Consider the following 24664-nt stretch of genomic DNA (forward strand, 5'->3'; position numbering starts at 1 on the left):
AGGAGGGTACGGCGAGTGGAGAGAGACCCACAGAGTAGTATGCATAACACTGTATCCCTCTAGCTTGATGGAGTGGAGTGTGAAGCCAGGTGGTGTTTGGGATCACAGAACAGACCCAGATTAGCTGTAGGCGGGGGTACAGTTTCAGATTCAATGGTGCTGAAACTCAGAACAGATGTCCCTGTAATATTGCAGCCCCAAAAGGTGGAAATCTCATGAGATCAGCTGTTCATAGGCGATTTTGGCTGCAGCCAGAAATTAGACTCGGGTCCAACTTCAAACCAATCAAGTCTGGGGATTCAAATCCCAGAAACTCAAAAGGGGGTTGGATTCTAGGTTAGAGAAACAGAGATGTAAATAACAAAGTGATCTTCCATACAGTAGATGTACAGGGTAGAGCCAACTGTAAGCCTCACACAAGGGCCACAGACCTTGACCCAGCCCAGAGAGACGAAGCCCTTCCTCCTGTAACCAGGCCTCTGACTGCATCCCCGGCACTATTGTTTATTTTAACACAGCTGATCATAAAGCAAGCCCAAAGCTCAGAGCAGGCAAATCCCTGGAGCGAGCTAAAGCCCTCAGAAGGAACCTATTACTGTTCATAATCCCGGGAACAAACACAGGCCTTTCTCTTTCTCATTTAAATGAATGATAATGAAAAGCAATCAGCGGCAGGCTTGCGTTCTCATTATGGTGCTCTGGCAGAAAGTTACCACTCAGAGGTGAGACACAGAGTGGGGAAAATGATCATATTGGTGATGGAGGGAGAGAAATACTATCAAGCTGCACTGAGCTGTAATTTATAGGACTGTAATTTGTCTCTGTGCCATGATAAGAGGTATTTACTCTTCCATTGTCTCTAATGATGCTTTGTATAGCAACATATGTGTAATAAACACAATTACAGACTCTCAACAGCCTCCCAAGCCTGCTTGCTCAACGCTTCATTTCACTCCTATTTTAATAGATGGGATTCCATCCAAGCTCTCTCGAGCCCTAGTCCTGTCTGTGGGATCACTCACACCAGACCCAAGGCTCATTTACAAAGCTCAAACAGAGTATAGTGGGAACTAAATCTGCCTTGATAGCAGATTCCCATTTCCTGTCACCAGCTTGGGCCCATCCTTGGATGCCCTCAGAACAGTCGTTTGGGCTTATGAGTCCATCAGTCTCTTCTGGAGCTCCCCTCCCTGACAGGGATAAGGAAGGCAAGAGAGGAGCACAGAGCCAGCCACTCTCTCAGCTGGACACTTGATTATTTACAGCCCAGCAATGTGGAAAATAAAGAGCAACTTGAACTGAATGAGTCTTCAAACCCCTGCATTCCCCCAGGCAGCCCGAGGAAGGGTTGGGAGAGCCTCGATTACAGCTCTGTATCTCAGCTGGCGTCTTTGGAGACCATACCTGCTCTCTACCTCTCTCAATAGGACTAGCCTCTATCCCTGGTGAGGTGGAGGTGCTTCCTTCCCCTGAGATAAGGAATTGAAGCTCAGGGCCCTCAGGTCTCTTTCAATGTCATGAAGAGCTGAGCCTCCCCTTACCTTCTCTGTGGGCTGCTCTGTGCTGCCAATGTGCTGACACAGGCAGGTTGTGCCTCTGGCCAGAGTTGTCATTCCCTTATGGACTCCACTTCACACCAGCTCCCCCTAGATGCTTCCAATCAGCTGACGGCAGGCTAAGGACTGGGTCCCAACTGCAGTGCTGTTGTTCTTTTAGTACTGAGAGTACCGGGAGACAGCATCCCTACTCAACAGGACTCTCAATCACCCTACCATGGTATTTTGGATATTGCTAATAGACCTGTTCCTGAAACATGGCTTTCCGCTATACATTGGACATATGACATTGTATAGCACCTATCTACCAAGAGCCCCATCCCTGGTATCTATTATCCTTTTAGAAATGTCATAGTCAGGGAAGGGAAGGCATTTCCATTATAAGGAACTATTGTCCATATACTACAGTAAATAGCCTTTTAGTCTTGCTCATCTTCAGCCCAAGTCAGTTTCAAGGGTCTAGTTGTCACTCTCAGAGCTCTGAGAGTGACAAAGGCCCAGCTACTTCAGGGACCGCCCTCCTTCAGCATCCCTGATCAACAATCTAGAGGAACATTGATTCTGAAAGAGGCCAGGCTGATATTTGAGCAGATAGCCCTACACTGGAACTCCAACTCTAGAGATTAGGAGGAAAGGGCGTCACTTGGTTTAGGGCTTGACACGGCCCCTATTGAAGTCTATGGCAAAGCTCCTCCAGCAGGATGAGGCCCTCACATCACAGAGCAATCTTTCCATACCCCCATCCTGCTCCAAAGCAGGCTACACAAAGCAAGTATGACTGTTCCTGCTCCTTGTGATCTTTCTCCAGTCTAACCCACAGCCATACAACCTATGGGGGGAAGGGGAGAAGGATAGGGGGCAGAGAAAATGGCCCCTCCCCACACAATGGGAGCTACTGTTCTTAATTACTGTATTGGGTGCCTAGATACCGCAGTGACAGACAAATTAGGCAGATGGATCAAATTCATCCAAAAAAACACATTTTTTTAAGAAAAAAGCCCTGGCATGGACCCATAGTGAAATAAAATATACACCCGGAGGCGCAGACTGTCATGGGAAGACTGATCATGGTACAGAAGAGAGAAATTGGATTTTTACCATCATAAAGGACAGACAGCATGCCTGCATGCAGACCCTGATGCCAATTCCTGACACACCTCCTTTCAAAAGGGCCACACATCGCAACCCACACCAAAGAAAACCCATCCGCCTGCCTCTAGTGCCTGCAATGGCTTCCCCCAACCCTCCACTAGGTTTATCTGTAATGCAGCTGATCATCAAGCACAAGCCTGAAGCTCAGTGCAGGGTCAATCCCAGGAGCGAGCTGCAGTCCTCAAAAGGACTCTATTACTCTTCATAATCCTGAGAACAAACATGGACATCCTCTGGCTCATTTATATGAGCAATAATGGAAAGCGATCAGCACCAGGCTTGTGTTCTCAACTGCAGCACCATGGTGAGGGAAGGGAGGAAGAGAAATCATTTCAAAATACCCTTTGCAGGGCAGATATAATGAATCCTGGGGGAGTGGGGCTGGCCGCCAGCACCATGTGCTAGATCCCCACACAGATAGGGAATATACCCAGTCTCAGTGGATTCTGCAGGAATTTCTGTAGGGCACCTGAGAAGATTCAGGAGATTTGCATCCCAGACTCCAGTTCTGATCTACATTTTATTACCTAGCCGGCCACCTTTCCTCGGATCTAAAATGTCTCTCCAATGGCACTGCCATCGAACCAATGTGGAGCTCAGCTTTCACATCCTGTTCAGGGTAGAGGACCAGAACACCAGCTACTGGTAGGCACGACTTTGGTTTTCTCTTCACCCTTAGGCTCTTTTTACCCATGGAGCTGGGGATGTGACTCCCCGCTCATGCAGACATACTCAGGCTAGCTCTTTCATCCACCTAGCACTCTGAAAAGGGGAGTGTCACTGCAGTAGCATGGGCAGCAGTGAGCAGGATCCAGGCCGGTTTGGACATGGGGCAGCTAGCCTTTGCCACTGCTATTGATTAGTCAACTGGAGTACAGTATTTTAGGATCTCACCTAACTTGCTAGCTTTCTGCTTTTCCAGTTAGGCAGCCCCTCCTTGCCCTGGCCTGGGAAGCGGACTCCAGGCTTGCAGCCAAACTGCCTTGCCTTGCCCATCAGTCCTGGATCAGTCCTTCCCCTGCACTGGGCAGTGTAGGATTCCTGTTCCAGTCTGCTCACACCTCAGATCTTTGTTTCCAATTCAAATCATGCAGCTTCCACATGTTCTCCTTCCCCTGGCTGCCAGTTGTTAACAGTTAATGGCCAGTCATTGGTCTTCAAGGCAACTCCAGTCATCTGTTGACAGCCCCTGATAGTTCATTCATACCAACCCAGACTGCCTACAGGACCAACACCCATCTCTTACTCTTCCCCCCCACCTCAGAGAAGAAATTAACACCTCCACACCCAGTGGGTAACACCACAAAGTGAGTGAGTAAACTGAGTCACACATTGCTTTATAAAACAAATACAGACACTTCTCATGTTCTCCACAATGGGTGATCGGTTCAGAAATCACAGGGGCCCTTCCCTCTGGAAGCTTTGCCTAGTTCTAGAACCAGGCCCTCTGGAGGGTTTTGAAAGGTTTATCTTCCCCCACACTTTGATTGTTCCTGTGTGTGGCACCTCTCGACCAGGAGTGTCCCAGAAGTACTGGATACTAGCAGAGAGGAGAGATGTTGGGGCTGTTTCTGCCAGGAGGGGAAATGGGCAGTACTTGCCAAGAGGGAGCCTATGCTCAGAGGCTGTCATGCTTTGCAGACGAAGAGGCTGGGATCGAGCCAGAGGGAACGCTGACCCTTCTCAGGATTGCCAGTCACTCGCTCACCCGCTGTTTGTTCCAGGATGTGTTCAGTTGCCTCCAGGAGAATTCTCCTTGGCAGTGCAACGCAACACAGAGCCCTCCCTCGCTGCTTTGATTGCCGCCCCTTTCATCTCTGCCGTAGGAGACAGCCAGGCCCTCGCTCCCTTCATGTTCTCAGCTCCCTTGGCCAGAGCACGGTGCTGGGCTCACTCTCAGTCTAGCTGAAACAGAAGTCTGCTTCATTAAGATACAGAGGGTTCAAAAGAGCAGAGCAGCTGGAGGCAGAGAGAGAGAGAGGCTTGGCTGCTTCACTTTCAGGCACTGCCTTAGCTGGGTCTTTAGTCACAGAGTCAGAGGGTAAAAAGCTTCCTGGAGCCTGCAATGAGCAGGCGGAGATGGAACTGGGAACATACCACAGACCAGGATGAAACTGACTTATGTTTTACTGGGGAGGATTTGCCCATCCCTGTTCTCTGCCTGTCAGCATCCTTCTCCCGCCATTTCCTCTAGGCCTGGGCTATGGGTCACATACTCGCATGTAGCTCCTGGCACACTCTCACCTTGCTTTGTGGAGAGTAGCTCCCTGCACCTTCAGCCACTCAGCCAGCTACTCAGTGGATGCACAATTTACACACTGCTTGGGCTCCCTGTGGTCTCTCAACCCCAAGACCAGAGGCCAAGTGCAGGACAGTTTCTGGGCCCCAGATCTGTAGCAGCTGGTGCATGCCAGATGGCTGGGATGGCTCAGTGCAATGCCCCAGCAGGCAAACAGCGGGGAGGAGCAGGTGAAAGAAGAGCAGGAGAGAGCACTTATCTTTGCTGTGGAACTGAAGGTGCTGCTCCAAGTCCATTCTCTGTCTTCTCACTCACTCCCCACCCTCAGTAGCCGATCAGAGGTAAGCCTCGCCAAAGGACAGCATGCAGGAGAGGGTAGCGGCCTCATGGTTCAGTCCAGGGAGGATGTTTTAACATGTTCCAATTTGTTCTACTTCTGGTTTTCTGGCAGGATCAGATTATAGCAAGACAGACCCTTCCCATTCTGGGCTGCGACTGGAAATTCTGCAGGAGACAGGCTGTTCTGATGGGATTCCCACCCTGCTCCTGCAACCTCAAAAGGTTTAGATGTTGGGGTGCCTCCCCAATCTCTCAAAGCCTTTTACTAGCTGGGCAGCCATGACTGGAAGTGATGGCGGTAGCTGCACCTGCATCAACAGGTTCATGTATTTTAGGATTTTTCATGTAAAAAGTGCTAATTCCCAATGCACAATTGTGCCTCCCTAAGGCCTGTTGGAAGATTTTAGCCTCAGCAGCCAAAAGGCAGTACTGTACTTTGACACACCGGGGACATCCAGCTGGTGCAGCAGGAATGAACACTAGCACATCTGGTTGTTCTGCTGAAAGGTACCTAGATCAGCTAACTACAGGATAGATGCACTCTTCATTAACATAGCTCTATCACTGGGCAGTGGTGAAGCCATTAAAACTCCACTTAGAGAAAAGAAAGGTAGCCTAGAAATACTTAAGGGGAATGCGGCTGTGCAGGTAGATATCCCACGTTCTTGTTATTTCTCTTAAATGCTTGATAAGTTTTGATTAGAGGGTTTGCATAATTGATGAAAACTCCTCGTGCCCTGGAGAGGTGGTTGGGCTGCAGTTAGAAACAGCTGCTCAACCTGGTGCAAAGGTTCTGTAATCCTAAACCAGGGCCATACTTGGAGACGGAGTGGGGTCTCCTCTGAGCAGCTGGGGGTGACTGGGTTAAGCTGCTTCCCCCAGGGACACCCTTCATGGCAACTCGAAGTGGGTGAACAGTGCCAAAGGCAATCTGCAGATATTCACTGGTGTCTGTAGGTGAATCTGCATTGCCTGTTTGTATCCGATGACGATTCATTTCCCACTGATGTTCCTGTAAACGAATTCCCCGGCAGGAATGCTGCCAAAACAGTGAATTGTAAGCAAACATGAGAGCATGTTTGAAGAATACAAATGCTGAATGTGTATTTGTATGTGCACTGGAAACTTGATGCTGTGGGACCACACTTTCAGTGTGGGGGAGCACAGGGGAGTGGGCAGGTAAGGGCAGATGGATTTATGGTAAAAAGAGGGAGGGAAGAAGGGGTTTTAGTCACAGAATTAAAAATCAAGTGAATCTTTTCTTTGTCCTTGATGAGTTCTTTAGTTTTTAGACTCTAAGCTCTCGGGGCAGGCGACAGTTTTGTTTTACATCTGTAACGTGTCAGGCACGCTTTAGGTGCTGTATGCAAATAAATAACAATAAGAATCAAGCTCATCCAATCAGAAGATAGACACATACTAGTTATTGGGCTCAAGTTGGAGTAACTGGATTTCTCAGTCTGTGACATAAAGGAGGTCAGACAAGATGATCTATTGGTCCCTCCTGGCCTTAATAATCTATGGTCCTAATCCAAAGCTCATTGAAATCCACAGAAAAACTCATATTGACTTCAATGAGCTTTGGGTCAGCCCCTATGTGTTCAATCAAGAGAGTCTGAACAACATTGTACAAATATCTGGTTATCTTGCCAAGTATTTATAACCCTGCTCCTCATCATGACATTTGAGCAACTTCCAAAAAATAAAATAAACAAGCAAACAGCTGCTATCAGAGTACACTGAAGTATAGCAGAGGATTGAATGCTCCTCGCCCACAGCAAGCAACCTGTGAACTGATATTTGTTTGCATAAAATAGTCAAATACATTTTGAACAAACAAACAAATCAGGGAAAGGCAGAGCCTATTTAGGGATGATTCGTGAACAAAAAAAGGGTTAAATGTAAAGAATAAATTATTCATAACAAATTGTTCACTCAGCTCCTATTGCAACTTATTTCCCAAGAGCCTCGAGGGATGTGAATCATGCCCATGTGGAGAAATATGCCTTCTCTAGTTCAGCTCAATGACAGAATCTTACATGAGACAGTGCTGTGACCTCTAAAGATAATTCAACATGTTTCAGAAACGATGTGTTATCTAGTGGGACCCCCTTCACCCACTACTAAAAAGCAGCCACCTGCAGGGTGGAAAGTAGCAGCTGTTTTTAACCCTGCTCAGTAACACTACACAACACAGGAAGTGATGAACATACAGGTCTACAGGATGAATTTACCGACCCTGCAGGCTGGTCAGGAGCCTGGAGGCTAACATCCTGAATCTTGTGACAAGTGCTCTGGGATCATTAATGCCTGCAAATATCAGGGCCTCTGTTTCATCTGAAAGCTGACACCTCTGTCTACCTAGGTACCTCTCTGCCCCCATCCCTGTACCATTGTTTCAATACTGACCCAAAAAACCCAGCTCCCGCTGAATCACCAGCATCACTTCACGTTTCCCTTAGAGGCGTCCCATCCAGCTAATGGCCAGGCCAGACCCCATTTAACTTGGTGACCAGACAGGATCACAGTCAGAGGTGGATTGGATTAAAAGCACCTTTAATACTGGTCATCTGATAGGAGGAGGGGTATTTCCCACCCTCCCTCTCTGTGGCCACATCCCACCATGAGCCCGGATGCAGACCTCACATGGCAGCGACTAGCACTGGTAAAAATGTAGCAAAAAACCTGAACATTTTGACCCTGGCTAGCAGTGACATCATGAATCCGAAGGCAGGGGAAAAAATCCCTTTCACTGATTGGATGAAAGTAGTCATATGACTGGCTATTCAGCCCAAGCACCTCCAATGCGTGCACAGTTACTGCTTTATGAGACAGGAAGCATTCTGGGCTGGAGTCTTGGCACTTGACTGTGCTAATGAAGCCAACTACCATGGTGGCCCCACACATTAACTTGCTATGCCTGAGAGGAGCCAAATCCCCTGCTCTGAGAGACCCCCAAACCATTCACCATCTGGGACTGCAACGGACAACACGAGTAACTGAAGGAGGCATCCCAATCTTCACTGTAAGGTAGAGGGCGTGTGTGTGTGTGTGTCAGGAGATAAGAGACGTGGTGCTGTCCTGGAACAGTGGATCATTTGCACAGCATTGATCAAAAGCCCAACCACTACTACAGCAAGAAGCACCATAGATAAATAGCTGTGGATCTGGATATGATTAGTCATGGTAAGAGAGACTGTTGCAGCTCCAGCAATTAATCTCTTATGCTAGTATCCTGTAGGGAGGGAGTTTAGTGTAATGGTTGAAGTGGGGAACTGGCAGTCAGGACTCCGGGGTTTTATTCCCAGCTGTGGCACTGACTTTTCGTGATACTTTGGGCAAGACTCTTCTCTGGTTCTCAGCTTCCTCTGCTGTTAAACAGGACTAATGGTACTGAACCCTTTCATGGGGTGTGTGAATTCGTTCATTCATGTGGGTGAAGTGAAATGTAAAGGGATCCTTGAATGAGACACACCAAAGAAGGGCTAAGGATAATTGTTTTCTAGATTTCCTTCTACTGCAAACAAAATGCTTTGCCACCCTGCATTGTAGAAAGGGGATCCCCCACCTCTAGGTTCCTCAGGGCATCTCAAGATCACAGGACACCGGGAACCCTAATTCTGAGGCGGTGTGTGTGTGTGTGGAAGAAGCAACAGCCAAATAACTCAAGGGGAATGGGAAGTGCCCCCAGAGAGCTCCCCTCCATCCAGCTCTCGGCTCAGCTGAAAGACATTCAACATTGCCCTGCTCTGTTAGTCACTGAATATTTTATACCCCGGCTACAAACTCTCCATTTGTATTCGGTTTCTCTCCTTCATCATATCTATTATAAACGAGCAGTGGCTTAGAACTCTCCCAGGGAAGATTTGCATGGATGGCTATGGATATTTTATAGTCAAATTGTGAGAGTAAAGCAGCTTCCAAGTCCTGGTGGTGGTGGTGGGGAATAAAAGGTAATAAACAAGTGATTAAAAAGAAATAAATGTTGACTTTTACCCTGCTTCTTTCCATGGTGGCACAGGACTGCATGGCGCCATGGTGGAGGGCCAGCTGCCAGGAGAAGCTGGGGCTCATATGCATGCTGGCCCTGGGCCTGCTGTCATACTTCTGGTCATGCAAATGGGACACAGGCTGGCACTGATATGATGGGCCCATGCTAGTGCTGGGTCTGATACAGCTGTGCTGGCCCGGATATAAACACCAGTGTGCACGGTGCACGTGGGGACGGCTTAGGGGGAGTGAAAGGAAAGTGGCTCAGATGTGCAGTGACTAAGTCATCGCCATCAGATTGTCAGGTGTGACACATGGCTGGGTGGGAGGTCTCAGTCCAGTTCCTCATTTGGCACAACAGGTCCCAGTGAAGAGACAAATGACTGAATGAACTGGAAAGCTGGAGCCCTGACTGGGCTGGTCCTGCTCTGTGGCTGGATGACTTCAGCCTCAAGGGACATCACATTTGGCACCCTTCAGCAGTGCTAAAGCTGCAGGGCCTGGCCGCACTTGATCCCCTGATCGTGCAAGCAAAACTGCTCTTAGAGCAAGAAATACAGACTGGAACTCAAGATTTAACCATAGAGCCTTCTGTAGGGAACACAGTGTGTCCTCAACAGGGGAGATTAGCTACTGCCCAGAGAGCCCTCAGGCTGGAGGGCTGCTGAAGGCAGGAGCATCCAGGGAAGGATCAGGTGCAAAAATGTGGTGGATACTAGTGGAGATCCCCAATGCTGGGTCAGATTCCAGAGGGATGAGAAGAGGAGCTGGTGACATGCCACCACTGGAAGACTAGTCAGCTTCATGCTAGCAGTAGGATAGTAGGTCACCTTACAGAACAAGATTTGGTGAGACAGGCAGGGCAGTGTTAGGGTTAGTGGGTGCTCGGATTTATGGGGAACATGCTGATTTTGCCCTGGTGTCCCAGCAAATTATACTGAAGCCAGAATGATTCGAGACTGTAGTGATGGGCACTACCCTAAAACAGAGAGAAGGTAAGTATATGAACTCAGATTTATGGAAGGATGCATTGTTGGGCCACAGCACATGGGCCACAGCTCCATCAGGCAGAGGGAAAAGAATTCTCTCTCATCCTCTCTCCCCTCTGACTCTATCCAGTCAGTCTGCATTTTAAAGAATCAATTCACCGTCAGCTCAGCAGCACCCACCCTGGGAAATCATCACATACCATGAACATGAACCAATCCAGCCACCTTGCACAAATTTAACAGCCCCTTTGGGAGCCAAGAAGGGAGCGGGGACCAGACAGGAAGGATCATATTAAGTCTGAATGGAGAAATGAACAGAAGCTGAAAGATTCCTGAGGGTGGGGCATGGAAATGGGACCCAGTGGTTTTCCCAAATCTCTGGAGTCACTGAGTCTTTCTGGCTTCTTAGTAGCTGGAGTCAATGCAGAAAGGGTTAAAATGCCCATAGCAAAAGAACTCCAGTGCATCTGTTCCCATCTGCATCCATTTCATCCTCTCTCCAAACCAAACCCAGACCACCGTGTTAAATGTGGGTGCTTCACGGTTCCAACGGGAAGAGGGTCTTTTTCTGTCCTGCAGAAGGGGTTTCTTGTAGTGCCCTGTATGAGACACAATGCCCTATGTCCAAACTAAGCAAGGCCGGAGGAGCTTTTTCCCCCTGCCACTTCTCCTTCTGCCACTGGTCTGTCTCACTCTGCGCTGGACTGATGAAGGGGAAAAGCCTTCTAAGGGTTTGTCTGCACTGGCTTCACAGCACTGCAACCTTCTCGCTCCGGGGTGTGAACAAACACCCCTCTGAGCGCAGCAAGTTTCAGCGCTGTAAAGCGCCGGTGTAAACAGTGCACTTTAACATTGCCAGAGTAGACTAGCCCTATGATGTCTGGAGAAGGGCTGGGTAAAAACAGACACTGGTCAGTCCGCAGCAAAAGCTCCTGATTCGCTCAACAGGCAATTGTGGCTGCCCTGATCAGAGGAGGTCAGGATCGTCCATGCACAAAGCCATGCCAGTACCCCGTTGTGACCCAATCGCTGTGGAGCGATTGGAGGAGTCCAGCAGGCACAGAAAATCCTGGTGTGAAGTGGGACTGACATGGGTGTAAATTCAGCACAACCTACCCCTGAGAGCCTAGCACAGTCCCGCCCACTCATACAGCAAGTACGAGCATACTGAGATCCCGCTGAATCGTCACGACATTGAGAGTGCGAGGCAAAATCATAGACTCATAGGACTGGAAGGGGCCTTGAGAGGTCATCTAGTCCAGTCCCCTGCACTCCTGGCAGGACTAAGTATTACCTAGATCAGTGGCTCTCGACCTTTCCAGGCTACCGGACCCCTTTCAGGAGTCTGATTTGTCTTGCGTAAGCCAAGTTTCACCTCACTTAAAAACTACTTGCTTACAAAATCAGAAAAAATACAGAAAAAATCGTCACAAAGCTCACGATTACTGAAACATGGCTTACTTTCTCATTGTTACCATAGAGTTATAAAATAAATTGACTGGAATATAAGTATTGCACTTCCATATCAGTGTATAGTATATAGAGCAGTATTAAGTCCCTGTCGGTATGAAATTTTAGTTTGTACTGACTTCACTAGTGCTTTTTATGTAGCCTGTTGTACAACTAGGCAAATATCTTAGATGAGTTGATGTACCCCCTGAAAGATCTCTGCGTACCCCCAAGGGTATGTGTACATCTGGTTGAGAGCCACTGATCTAGACCATCCCTGAGTCCTCATTGAAGGTCAAGGGGTGGACACCTTCTAAGTGACTGCTGGGACAACCTTCACCTCCTCATTGCTGGGAAGCAGTTCACAGCCACATAATCAGAATCATCCAAGCCAGGCAGGAAGTGCCCAGATCCTGCACCCCAGCCTCTTCTGTCTTGCCACACACAGGAGCCATGGTGTAAGGAAGGGACTGGTCCCTGGAGTATGTTCCATGCCATTGACCTCAATAGCATTGAGGCAGAGCTGTTAATTAACCCCATTTACCAGGAGGCGGACACACTCCTGTCTGGGCTGTGATTTTTCAGTCAGGCTCCAGTCCAGCAGGTGATTAATAACCCGGTGCACTCTGGGAAGAGTGCATCTATTATTCAAATTAATGAAATTATAATCAAGAGGTGACAAATTAGCAATTACTCCATGACTGTATATGGAAACTCATTAGCGTGCCAGGCTCTTCCATGGTGCTTGCTAAGCACATGGGCTCCAACTCAGTAGTCAGAGGAGCAGGATGGGGGAAGATGCCTCCTCAGAATAGCTTTGCCTCAGGATGCAATCCCCTCCCCGCAGATCTGTCATCCTGCCAGAACTGGCTTCCACCCCAAAACCACTCCAGGAACCACGGAGCCCCATTCTCCCTTTCTGTCCCACAAAGGGACAATACGCCCCTGATACAATTCCCTCTGCACCCCTCCAGGCCCACAGTCTCTCCTGTGATATCACACCTCACTGTTACAAGGGGAGAGACGGGAACACCCACAGCTGGCCAAGAAGGGAATGAGGGGGATTGTGGGATGGCTGCGGTGTGGCGAGAGAACGAGAGCTCAGATGCAAGGGTGTGACGTTATGCTCCAGTGCTGGGGATAGAAGAGTAGGGGTGAGGGGCTGCTGTAGGGGATGGTGATGGGGAGCAGGTATTCTACAGCAAGGGGGGTGATCAAGGGAGCACAGCACTGTTTCATGCGGGAATGCGGCATGGTGCTGGTGTGGTAGGGAGGGTGAGACTCAGGGGTGGAAGGGCTATTGCAAGGTACAGGGTAGGCACTGCAGGGAACTGGTGCCCTTTTCAGAGAAGGCTTTAAATGTAGGGCTCACAGCCCCATTCAGCTCTGCACTGGGGCAGTGGAAAAGGACTATTTGAGGATAACAGAGGATCACAGAGCAGACATGGCTGGAAGACCCTCCTCCATGGGGGATTCCCACCCCAGGCCAGTGTTGCCCCTTCTCAGGTGACTCACCAATGTGCTTCCCGTACATGTGGTAGAAGAAGGAGACGCAGAAGTACTTGGCGGTGATGTTGTATAGGGGGCTGATGAGCCGGGCCTTGTCTCCTGTCACCCGGGGCCGGGAGGCCTCAATGAACATGTAATAACCTACAGACCAAGAGGGAAAGGTGGGGAAAGGCAACGCACTGGGTCTCCCTCCTTGCAAAGCAAAGGAGATGCTGACAACTGAGAACCAACATTTAGGGCAGGCTCTGAACTAACCTAACATGGAGAGAAATGCTGGGAGAAGGAGTCAGCCTTGCTCTTCTCACCCCTGGCTGAGCAGCCTTTGCTTTGAAAGCACCCAGCCATGTTCTTGGCCAGCCGTGCCATGCTGATCCTGCTCAGGTGTTTTTCACCTGCCATTGGAGTGTCCTGAGGAGTGGCAGCAGGACAGTAAACTAGATGGGCCAGCAGTTTGAGCTGGCATAGCAGAGCTCGTGCCTTTCAAATTTGGGGATGGGGCGGGGTGGGGAAGAGAGATTAAGTCCTACCCCTGTCGCACTGGGAACCCCAAATCTGACTGCTTTGTGCAGGAGGAGAACTGGGGAGCGAAATGGATGAGAGAGAGGAAAAAGTGAAACTGATCACTCTAATTTCACTCTGCCCAGTAGAGTGAGAAGCTCCAACAAATTTGCCCTGGGTGGCAAGATCTTTAAATAACAATATCAGAGGGGTTCTTAGAACTGGTCTACGCTACAGACCTATACTGGTATAACTGTCACTCCAGGGTGTGAAAAATCCACACCCCCGAGCAACCCAGTTATACCAACCTAGCCCCCAGTGTAGACAATGCTATGACAGCAGGAGAGCTTCGCCTGTTGCCATAGCTACCACCTCTCGGCGAGGCGGCTTAGCTAAGCCGAGGGGGGAGCGCTCTCCCGTTTGCACAGAGCGTCTTCATTAAAGCGCTACAGCGATACGGTGTTTTAAGTGTAGGCCTCCTCTTAGTAATGCAGGGAAGAAGAACAGCTTTACAATGCAATACAGATTTAGAATCCAGCTGTTTATTTTACCAGTGTCCCTTTCATGCTGGAGAACAATTACAGGACAAACAATTTACTTGGATGGTAAATGGGTGATTCCCATGTGCTCTTGGTTCAGATATTTGTGCTCATTTCCCTTCCTACGGAAGGAGGAATGTAATACTGCTAGGTTAAAACAGCAGAATATGCTCCCTGCCCATCCAGGGGGCTCCGTCCACATCTGCACTGCACCAGAGACTTGGCAATCAGAGGAGACCACAAAGCAGAGATAAGGAGGCTGTTCCAAAGCAGGGTGCTCAGTACTTACCCTCACCATTCACATTTATAATCCCAGCCTTCGAGGGCTCACCCAAACCGCTTCCAAGTGGATGCAGCACAGAGGAGACTTAGTGGGCTGGTGGCCTCACTGGGTTCCCTCCTTAAGATAACATCTGGTTGGAATCAACTTGGACATTCCTAAGTACTAGAGCAGTTTCCTACTTTCTTCTCCCTCTTTGACTTCAAAACAAGCATCAGATAGGACAAGGGCATTTTGCAGCGGGCAATTAGCTGGTAACGAGCTCTCACTATTCCTTTAAACAAAGTTGTGGGCGTTTTAATTGTATATTTAATGCCAATCAGTAGCATGCAAATTAACCGCCTGCTCCCTGCACCCCATGCAGAGCAGACGTGTGTGCCTGGAAAGCAGATCAGCACTCCATCCTCGGGATCCTGGGAATGGGGGTGGGGGGGGCAGGGGGCTGAGGGCTAAGGAGCCCCTGACAAGGGTTTGGCAAGACACAGTTCAGTGGCTCTCCACCCTCACAATACGCACAGAGCTGAGCAACAGGAAAACTGGAAGCCTGCATACCTTCTTGCGTGCCACTGATATCTGTGGGTGGCCCTGTGTTGACAGTGCGCTTGGGGTTCTGAGTCAAGGCATTCTGACGGGTCCAGTCAAAGTTGTCCATCTTGTCTTGCATGAAGCCACAGATCTTCTCGTCCTCAAAGCGGCAGGTATTATCTGTGGGCAGAAAAGGGGCTGATCAGTTACTGAGCTTCACCACTCCCCAAACCTGCTGGGTTGCCTTTTTCACTTGGGGGGAGTGTGCAAGTCAGTGTCTGTGACTCTGCACTGTAATGCTGCGTCAGGGCAGAAGGAATCTATGTCATCGCAGGGATAGGTGGGCAGGGTACTAACCAGGGAGGAAAGCTTAATCAGCTTAAACACATATAGCTTGGGTAGAGGATGCAATTGTCTACAACAGTGGAATAAGGGTATTAAGACCAAGGAGAAAGGAGAATCAGTAGGTGCTCCACAGGGGAAGAGCTATAGAGGGGTAAAAGGAGCATGTAAGCTAAATATACCAGAAAAGTTTCCTGAAAGCGATATCTGCTAGGTTGTGGAATCATCTCCCAGTAGAAGCCACATCGCCAGGGTATTTGAAACCAGACTGGACCAAACACAAGCAAATGCACCGTAGGGAAGAATCTGAAGCCAGGGCTACTCTAGAAGAGGTTTGCAGACATAGCTATAACAGCAAAGCCCCCTAGTGGAGACACAACTTATATTGGCAAAGAAGTTCCTTTGCTTGTGTAGTTAAACCACTTCCCCGAATGACATAAAAGCTACATCGGCCAAAGGACTCGTTTGCTGATATAAGCTGCATCTACACAGGGGATTTTGCCAGCACAGTTGTGTTGGTTAGAGAATGATTTTTTCTCGTCACTCTGTTATGGCAGCAAATCTTTGTAGAGTAGATCTGGTGTGAAACAAGCTATACAAGCAAAAGCACTTTTATGCTAATGTAACTGCCTGGACACTTTTGCTGGTACAGAAATTTTTTTTAAAAAGTCACCCTCCTCCCGCAACGAACAATACTACTCCGCAAAAGCTTCTAGAGTAGACCTGACGTTACATTGGTTCCCACAGAGTGGACCAAATGGGACCTGACAAGGCTTCGCCACCTTTAACTTTTATGATAAAGGACTAGTCCTAGGTCAAGGAGATCAAGGCCCATCCACTGACGTTGGATGCCTGCACTGGGATTCTGTTGAAGCCAATGGGAGCTGTATGTAGGAAAGAAATAGAACAGAAATAGAACAGGGTCCAGTGATGGCAGTTGAAATGATTAGAGGCTGGAGAGAGAGATCCATAGGTCAGGAAATTGGATAAGACTGCGACTGCTCAGTTTAGAGAGGAAGCGAATTGGAGGGAACACAAGTGAGCTATAAAAACTAGTGAATGATGCAGCAAAGGTAAGGATTGTGACCCTGACAGACCAGGTGCCAGTTCATGCCAAGGTCCCCATGTTTCCACTGAACACTGACAAATACATTGCTAGAATCAGTCTGCCTCACTTGTGTCTTAGTATTGTTAAAATAGGCATTAGAATTAGAAGGATGTGTTTAGTGTTTCAACATGATCTCACTTACAACATCAGTATCCCATATTGCAAAGTAATATTTGAGCATTTGCACTGTAAGCCTCTGTAACTGTGTAAATACCAGACAGGACAGAGACATAAACTAGTGTGAAACACAAGCATCCAACAGAAGCTGTTATGTCCTGACTGACAAGGAAGGCCCATCAACATCAGAAGGACTAGAGTGGACCATTAAAGAGGACAAAAGACTTTGTTGTTTACTCTCCCCTGCCCACCCCACGAAGATGAGTCACGCAAGTGAATTCCTCTCATGAGCTGAGTTTGCAGCTCAAAGCAGATAGGGGTGGGGGAAAGGGAATAAAACCCCCTAACAAGGAGGAATGATGTCTCTGCTGCTTCGACTCGGGGGGGAGGGGGAGAAGGTTTCTAGGCATAAGCAAGGGATCCCCAGCTGCTTAGCTTCGGTTAGACCTAAAGGACATATAGAATTTGCTTATTATAGAAGCTTCTATTACCTTTTGAATTTTAAGATTGTAACTCATTTGTGTATGTATGTTCACCTGCTTTAATCTTGTAAATAACTCATTTCCTTTCCCTAGTTAATAAATCTTTAGATAGTTTAGTATAGGATCGGCTACAAACATTGTCTCTGGTATGCGAGCTGAAGTGCAACTGACCTGGAGTAAGTGACTGATTCTTTGGGACTGTGAGTGACCTGAATATTCCTGTGATTCATGGTGTATCTATCACAAAGGCAGGCTTACCTGGAGTACCGAAGGGGACTGTTTGGGACTCCATGTTAAGTTGTAGCGCCTGAGGTGTTTACACTTGATAATTGGCTGGTGAAATCGAAGTATAGCACTCACAGCCAATGGGGCGTTTGTGCCCTGGTTCTTAACAGTCTGCCCTGAGCTACTGCAGGAGAGGTCCACCAGGAGCTCCTCTCTACAAGGGGCACCCAATGAAATTGGGAAGCAACACGTTTAAAAGGAGAAACTGACAGGGGCTAGCAATCCTCCTGCTTTGGGACACAAGCTGAGCACTAAGCACCAGCAACACATTTCCCTATGTGTATGTAAATGAGAATTGTGCTCTGACATCAGTTCCTATGTTTCCAAATTCCTGTATCCCCAGCAAGTGTGATTCCAGATGTGGCTTGCTTCAGGAACTGGCTGGGAGAGAGCCTGGGGTCATGTGGATTTCAGTGGCTCAGTCAGTGTCTCCGGAGACCTTATCTGGAGTATAGAACTTGGGGCTCTAAATTGTTGTCCCCTCTTTCTACTGTATGCCTGTCTCTCCTTGATGGCACATCATTATGGGGACTGGATAGCACCCACCTTGTTAGACTTGGGAGCGTTAAAAGGAAGAAAAATTGACCTCTTCTGAGATCCACTGGGATCCATACACGGTCCTTACTACCACCTGAGCCATATGCTCTGTCCATTGAGGGACTCAACCACAGTGGTTCACTGACCAGGGCAGCTGGGTTTTGCTGCTGAATGCAGGCCCCTGGAGCTCAGCAGGAAACTGCCGAATGCAGTCATAGGGAGCTCGGCTGCCCATTTAACTTCTGATTAACCCTGGCTAAGTGTTCTCCGTTCAGTCCATTCATTTCTAATTAGCATCCTAATCCAAATTAGCTATTGCTTTGTAGTGCTGAGCGCAGGGGGCTGCTCTGCAGCTGAAGCTGGAAGAGGAGGAGGGAGAAGTGGGGACTGGACCTGGCAAGAGCCTGGGAGATTGGAGGCATGGGGATCACAGTCATATGTTCTCCATGGCTGGTTTATCTTCAGCTCCAAAAGGCAGGGGAAGAAGCGAGACAGCCGCTGCTTCGTGTCCTTTCCAGGGGGTTATGTGAATAAGATGGCTGAGATCCAGACCTGCTGTGCTGCTGGATGCGCTGAGACCTTCAGATCACGACAGAGGAGGCTGGTACCCACCAGTATCCAATGTGCTTAGGTTGTACCAACATGCCTGGCTTCACCTCCAGCAGGCCCAGCTCCCAAACCAGCACAATCAGCCCTGCCAGAGTGAACTACTTGCCATGGTTTAGCCCCTGGGTAATCCCAACTACAGTTCACGGGTTGCTGGTTGTGGTTCGCTGAATGCAAGGTGTGCTCATTTGTGTGTCATTACCCAAAACATACTTCCCACTCAGAGTGACTGAGCACGCAGGCTGGTGTGTGACACAGTGAAAACATGGAAAGGAACAGCATCTGAATTGTGGGGACACCCTTAAGGGCTTGGGGGTGCTGGTGAGGACTCAGCTCCATGTCCACCTGTGCCTTGTGGCTGTCTGGACACAGAGTTCGCTTTACAACGGCATTGCCCTACACGGTGACATCCACTGAAGTTACATCTTTGTAAATGACTGTGTCAAGGAACAGCTCCATGAAAAGGCACATTGGCAGGGGCAGGGCATGCTAGGAGATTGGGAAGCCTGTCCTAGGAACGGGCAGAGCAATTCTGTCTCTGGGGTGACAGGCTGTACTTTTCACCAGCGCAAAATTCACTGAACTTGAACACGGGGACCCCCCCCCCAAAAAACCCCTCAAGATGGCAGAGGGGTGGGAGGAGAGAACAGAAAGGCAGATACTGAACTGTGACTTATCAGGGCCCAGGGAATACTCAAGACCAGGTGCGGCTAGTACAGATGTATGTGGAGTCATCTTTCTGGGTGGCTCTTAGAGCTAGCTGGGCCTCTGAGGGTGAACAACAGGGCGTGCCCAGGAGCCTGTGAGACCAGGGTCGATGGTGAGGAGGGACAGAATTGCTGTGAAAACAGCCACGTGAATGGAGACCCTGTGAGATGAAGCCCCTCACAGAATGGGACAGAAAACTTGAGCAGTTAACATTAGAAACCACTATTACTGTTCCACAGGGGACCACCTGCCACAGCCCAAGACATAGATTCCTGGGCATGAAACAGAACTATGGCCTGTAACTCCTTTAATATTAAAATACCCCCAGGCTGGAATCCCTTCCCCTTCACTGAAATGTACCCAATTCTCAGGTTCAAGGAAGCACCTCTCACACCAGGGCAGGAAGTGAAGAACCATCCCAGAGCCAATAGATACCAGAACCTGACAATGCTTGTGAGGCATGCACACACAGGCTGCTGAGAATCTGTGGTGGGGACCTTAATATGTGTAATGCTTTGCCAGTCTCTAGCACTTCTCACCTGAGGCTCTTAAAGCATTTTTCAAATATTAACGAACTAGGCCTTTCAGTCCCTCTCTGAGGTAGGGAAATATAATGATCTCCATGTTATGAATGGAGAAACCAAGGCACAAATATAGGATGGGACTCATCCAAGGTTACAGACAGTCAGAGGCAGAGCTGAAAATAGGACCCAGGAGTCCTGACTCCTAGTCCTGTGCTTTAAAATAGAAGACCATGCTTCCACTCCATCCAAGCCAAACAGCAAAACCAAGCAACTGCTGAAGAGGTCAACATTTCTCTGGGCTCTGAGACAGTTCTCTGAAAACATCTACTCCATGGGCAGCAAGAGTCAAAAAAGCTAATGGAATGTTAGGAACCATTAGGAAAGGGACAGATAATAAGACAGAAAATACCATAATGCCACAAAATAAATCCACGTCTTCAATACAGTGTGCAGTTCTGGTCACCCCGTCTCAAAAAGGATATAGTAGAAGTGGTTTGATGGCTAAGACATGGAACTGTCTGGAGCTGGGTTCTATCCCCACTCTACCACTGACTTCCTGTGTGACTATAGACAAGTCACTTCCCCTCGGTGTGGCAGTTTCCCCAGCTGTACAGTGAGGACAGTGATGCTTAATCGCCTTTTGTAAAGTGCTTTGGGATGCCAGGATGAAGAGCACTATATAAGAGTGTTCAGTATTATTAGACCCATAATGCATTCCACTTAAGGATCTCAAAGTGCTTTATAAACATTCATTCAGTGAGCTTCAGAACACCCCGAGGAGATACGTAACCATTATCTCCATATTACAGGTGGGCAAATTAAGACAGAGCACGATGTACAGCCTGATTTGCACTCATTGCACAAAGAGCCAATGACAGAGCAGGGAATAGAAACAGGAGTCTCCAACTTCAGTCTAGTGCTCGAGCCACTAGGCACACATACTCCTTTCCCAAGGCTGGGCACAGAACTCGAGAAATCTGAATCTCAGACCCATGCTCTAACCACTCAACTCATTTCTTACTCCCGCACATTCACAGTGTGGGAGGAGGTACAACTTTCTCCAGAGCATCTGCCATTGGCCATTGTCAGAGGCAGGGCTAGAAGCACTAAGTGTAAACAATGGCCTGGATGAATCAATCTCCTTAGGTCTATTCAGGCATGGTAAATCCTATGGGCTAATCACCCTTTATTGCGTGCAATAGATGACAGATCGCGTTAGCACAAAGTGCATTGAGACTGGAACACTGCTCCTGCTCAGGAAGGGGATGACCTGTGGCAGAGAAAACAATAATCTCTTCTATTTCACTAGGAATAATTTCCAAGGATGTCAGAATGCTGGACTGGACATACGAAGAAATCATTTCACCAACCACTTCTGGAGTGGAACATGGCAGCTGTTTGACTGCACACACAAGCTCTGCACAAGAGTAAGAAGAGTTTAGAATAGGAAGTGAAGATTGTAATCAACTGAACCAGCAGGAGGAGTTCTGGGAGAAAGAACAGACTCACCCGAGCTAGAATTTGGCCCTGGGTTAACACTCTTAGTCTTACAGTAAGTGCCAAGAGATCTTTACTGACCACAGGGAGTTAGGGATCCAGTAAAAACAACAGAAGGTATCACTTAACTTCTTAGAGTTGGATGTATTTTTTATTGGTTATGGTCACTCCTGTCTCTAACCTCAAAGTGCATGAAACTTAAGTATCCCTTTCCCTCCCTTTGGATCGCTGATACTGTATAACCCCAGCACCTGTAACCATGCCACATGCATGCATGGCCCAACATCATTAACATCTTATTAGGCCAGAAGAGAACATGCATGAAGAAATAATTATATTAAGTGACACTCCAAGTCTGTACATTAATCACCATTATGTGTGCCCTAGATCAGGCTGCTGTGGGCATTAATCATCTCATCTTTGCCTTTTGCTCCAGACAGCTGGGTATTCGGGAGGGAATTCAAAGTGGAAGGAAGGAGAGTTAAGGGCAAAGAGGCACACTCTGCTGATCTGTGGAGCCAGCAGCTCCAAAGGGTGGGGTACCATTCTGGGTTATCATCTTTGCAGCATGGACACAAAGCTAGCAGCCTTTGTGACCATATTTCGCTGGTCAGCAGGTCTGAAGAGAAGGGGTGTTGTTATAAAGTGGGGATGGCCAAAGCAACGACAATGCAGTTGTTCTCACATTTTTCATGCGGTGGGCAGGACCCACAAGGAGCAGCATATAGCTCCCAGCATTCAGTGCAGCTTGCCTCAAGATGGAGCACACCATGTGGGACCTGCGACTGTTCTCCTGTATTGAAATATAAGGGGGGCTGTAACCGTACCCATTTGCATCAGGTCTGTTTTAGTCTCGTGGCCCTTGTCAAGCAGCCAAAATGGCAGATTTTGGAGGCCCCACTTCTCAAGTGCTCAAGGACATGGTCACTCTTGAGATAGAGGCCCCCGCGGGATTTCCCGAGAGCTGTGTGTACATGAAAAGCAGTGGCAGAAGGAAAGATTTCCCCCATTCACTGAGATGGGATCTCTCTCCAGGCCAGGTGCAGAAGGGAACGTGTTCTGGATGCACAGAATACAGGACCCTGGCAATTTGTTTAATGTTTCCCAGTGCGTCTTCACCAGAGCTGGGAGAAGGGGCAAAGCTGCAGCCCTCACTCAAGAGACGTGGGAATTGGAAGCACATGAGACACTTGAGATGCCACGCTGCAGCGTGTGGGAAGGGACATGCTAGTAGGAGGGAAGTCCCAGAATCATACGAATTACAGACAGAAAAGCCTCATGACTAGATAGGAAGCTATTGCCCCTAGCTAGGGCAGAACCTTTTCCTACAGAAAACTCCCTAGCGCAGGGGCTCAAAAACCTCTTCAGAGTGTGGACCACACCTTGTTTCATTCATTTCATTTCATTCCATTCAATTTGGCAGCTAGAAACCAGGAGGAGGAGCCACCACTACGGGACCAGCCTGCTCTCTGTGGACCACCAGTCAGTGCTCTGTCAACCTGGGAACTTCTCCCCAATTTACCTTGCCAAGTTCCCTGTGATTCAGCCAGTGGGGCATCCCCTCCTCCACCCGGAGGAGATGATTCCACCACTAGTTCTAACTTTCTGGGACCACCCTAAACAATTCTCTCTCAAGAAATCTGGGCACCGTCCTATTCCTGTTAATTATCCAGAGATGCTGAGGACTTTCAGCTCAAAGTCAACGGGAACTATGGGTGCCCAGTACCTAAGAAAAATCAGGCCCTGCAGCCAGCTCTTAAAGCTTTGGGCTGGAAGTGTATCCCCCAGAGGGCATAACTGGAAGAGCAATTGCTGGGCAAAAGAACAATGCTGGGAAAGGAGAATAAGGAACGGGGGAGTGGGTGTTTGCAGGGGAAGAAGATCCATGCTGGAAAAAACATTCTCCAACATCCCGCAGGGGTATTAGGCAGCTCCCTTCCCAATTCAGACCAGACGGGTTATTCCGAAAAAGCCAGACATTGTTGGGACAATGCCGAGTTGCTGATGCCCCTCTTGATAGGAGCATGTTGCTAAAGTTAGGAGAGTTGTGTTGGAGGTCATATGTACAGCAGGTGTAAGTGGGATGTGTTTCTTTGCCGTATTTCTCCTGTCGACATGAAGGGTTACAACAAAGAGCACTTGTTGGTGGAGGAAATTTTCAGTGCTTGTAAATTTCATGCTGTTTTAGGGGAAGGGAACTGGCAAAGCCACCTGTGCCACACAGCACCCCAGGCATGGCTGCAACCTCCCCATTCTTTCTGGCAAGTCTGGTAGTTGCCCATGGCTGCCCCAGCAGGTATTGCTCAGTATAGTCAAAAATAAAACTGGAGGCCTCGTTGCTTACCTGCCGGGTTGGGATAGTTAATCGCTGGGAAAGGAAACAGAAAACAAGAGGGTTTAGAACAGCATGTGTTTCCCCAAGGGAAAAAAAAAATCAAAACTGAGAAATGTGACTAATGCCCAAAGCACCCACAGCCCCTAAGCTGCAAATGAGAGAATCCCTGTGTTTGGGACACACCAAGGTCCTGAGTTTGTGGGTTCACAGTTCTATTTTCAAAATGCAGACAGAACCACAGATGCAAAACTTTTGTTCAGCGCAACATTGCTTAACACCCGGTGGAAAACTGAGGTAGCTCTTAGAATAGGGTCTGCCACCCTGCAGGAAATCAATAGGGCCTAGTTGCTGGTGTGCAACTAAAGGGGACTGGAATCCCTAGGGAAACTAAGGCACATTAGTACCCCGTGGGAATGGAAAGTTGTGCAAAATCACATGGAACTGAAATAGGTGGGTTTTCCATGCTGAACTGATGGAGCCCGAACTCCTGAGTGAAACTGAGAGGGCAACTATCTGACAGCATATCAAAGCAGCTTGGTGTCCTGCAGGAATGTGGTGTGGGAGCGGAGTGTATGTCCAGTGATCCGCAGGATCAGGGAGAGGGCCCTGTGCTCCACAGGAGTTAGAACACAGCTACAACACATTGGCTTAGCTACGAAAAGAGTTGTGGAACAAACTGCTCCAAGGCCCCCCCAGATCCTCTCTCCTTTGTGGTCAGTCCGGCTACAACACAATGCCCATGGCTTGTGCCCTAACATGAACGGAGGAGCCCAATATCATCCACCAGTAAAGGGGCCATGTAGCCTGACTGGGAACAGGCTGGAAGTCAAAGAACATAACATTATGTAAAATGAATTTGGCCCCCTACCCCAAGTCTTTGCATGGGGTCCCATGGTGAGGAAGGCTGCAGAGCCATGGTCAAAGGGCATCGATGGCACTGCGTCACCACAACACTTCATCACCCTGAGACTCCCTCCCGTAATCATAACCCAACAACCCGATGCTGAAAAGGATCCTGCCCCTGCTCTGTTGGGTGGGATGTAGGGGGAAGATACCTA

The 24664-nt window shown here is 48.6% G+C and overlaps 1 protein-coding gene across 8 annotated transcripts in view; it reads right to left on the minus strand.

Annotated features, from left to right (window-relative positions):
* Positions 1-24664, minus strand: part of MDGA1 (MAM domain containing glycosylphosphatidylinositol anchor 1) — a 197178-nt gene that overhangs the window by 14550 nt on the left and 157964 nt on the right. For 5 of the 8 annotated variants that reach the window (XM_073338541.1, XM_073338545.1, XM_073338537.1 and 2 more), the window contains 3 exons: positions 23616-23639; positions 15093-15245; positions 13230-13364 (listed from right to left, as the gene is read on the minus strand). In XM_073338541.1, coding sequence (XP_073194642.1) covers positions 13230-13364; positions 15093-15245; positions 23616-23639 — 312 coding nt within the window. Of the gene's footprint in view, positions 1-5346; positions 5392-13229; positions 13365-15092; positions 15246-23615; positions 23640-24664 lie in introns of those variants that run through there. The other 3 variants (XM_073338546.1, XM_073338539.1, XM_073338542.1) reach the window with 3 other exon arrangements.

This window comes from Lepidochelys kempii, chromosome 3, assembly GCF_965140265.1.
Source record: "Lepidochelys kempii isolate rLepKem1 chromosome 3, rLepKem1.hap2, whole genome shotgun sequence".
NCBI classification, from domain to species: Eukaryota; Metazoa; Chordata; order Testudines; family Cheloniidae; genus Lepidochelys; species Lepidochelys kempii.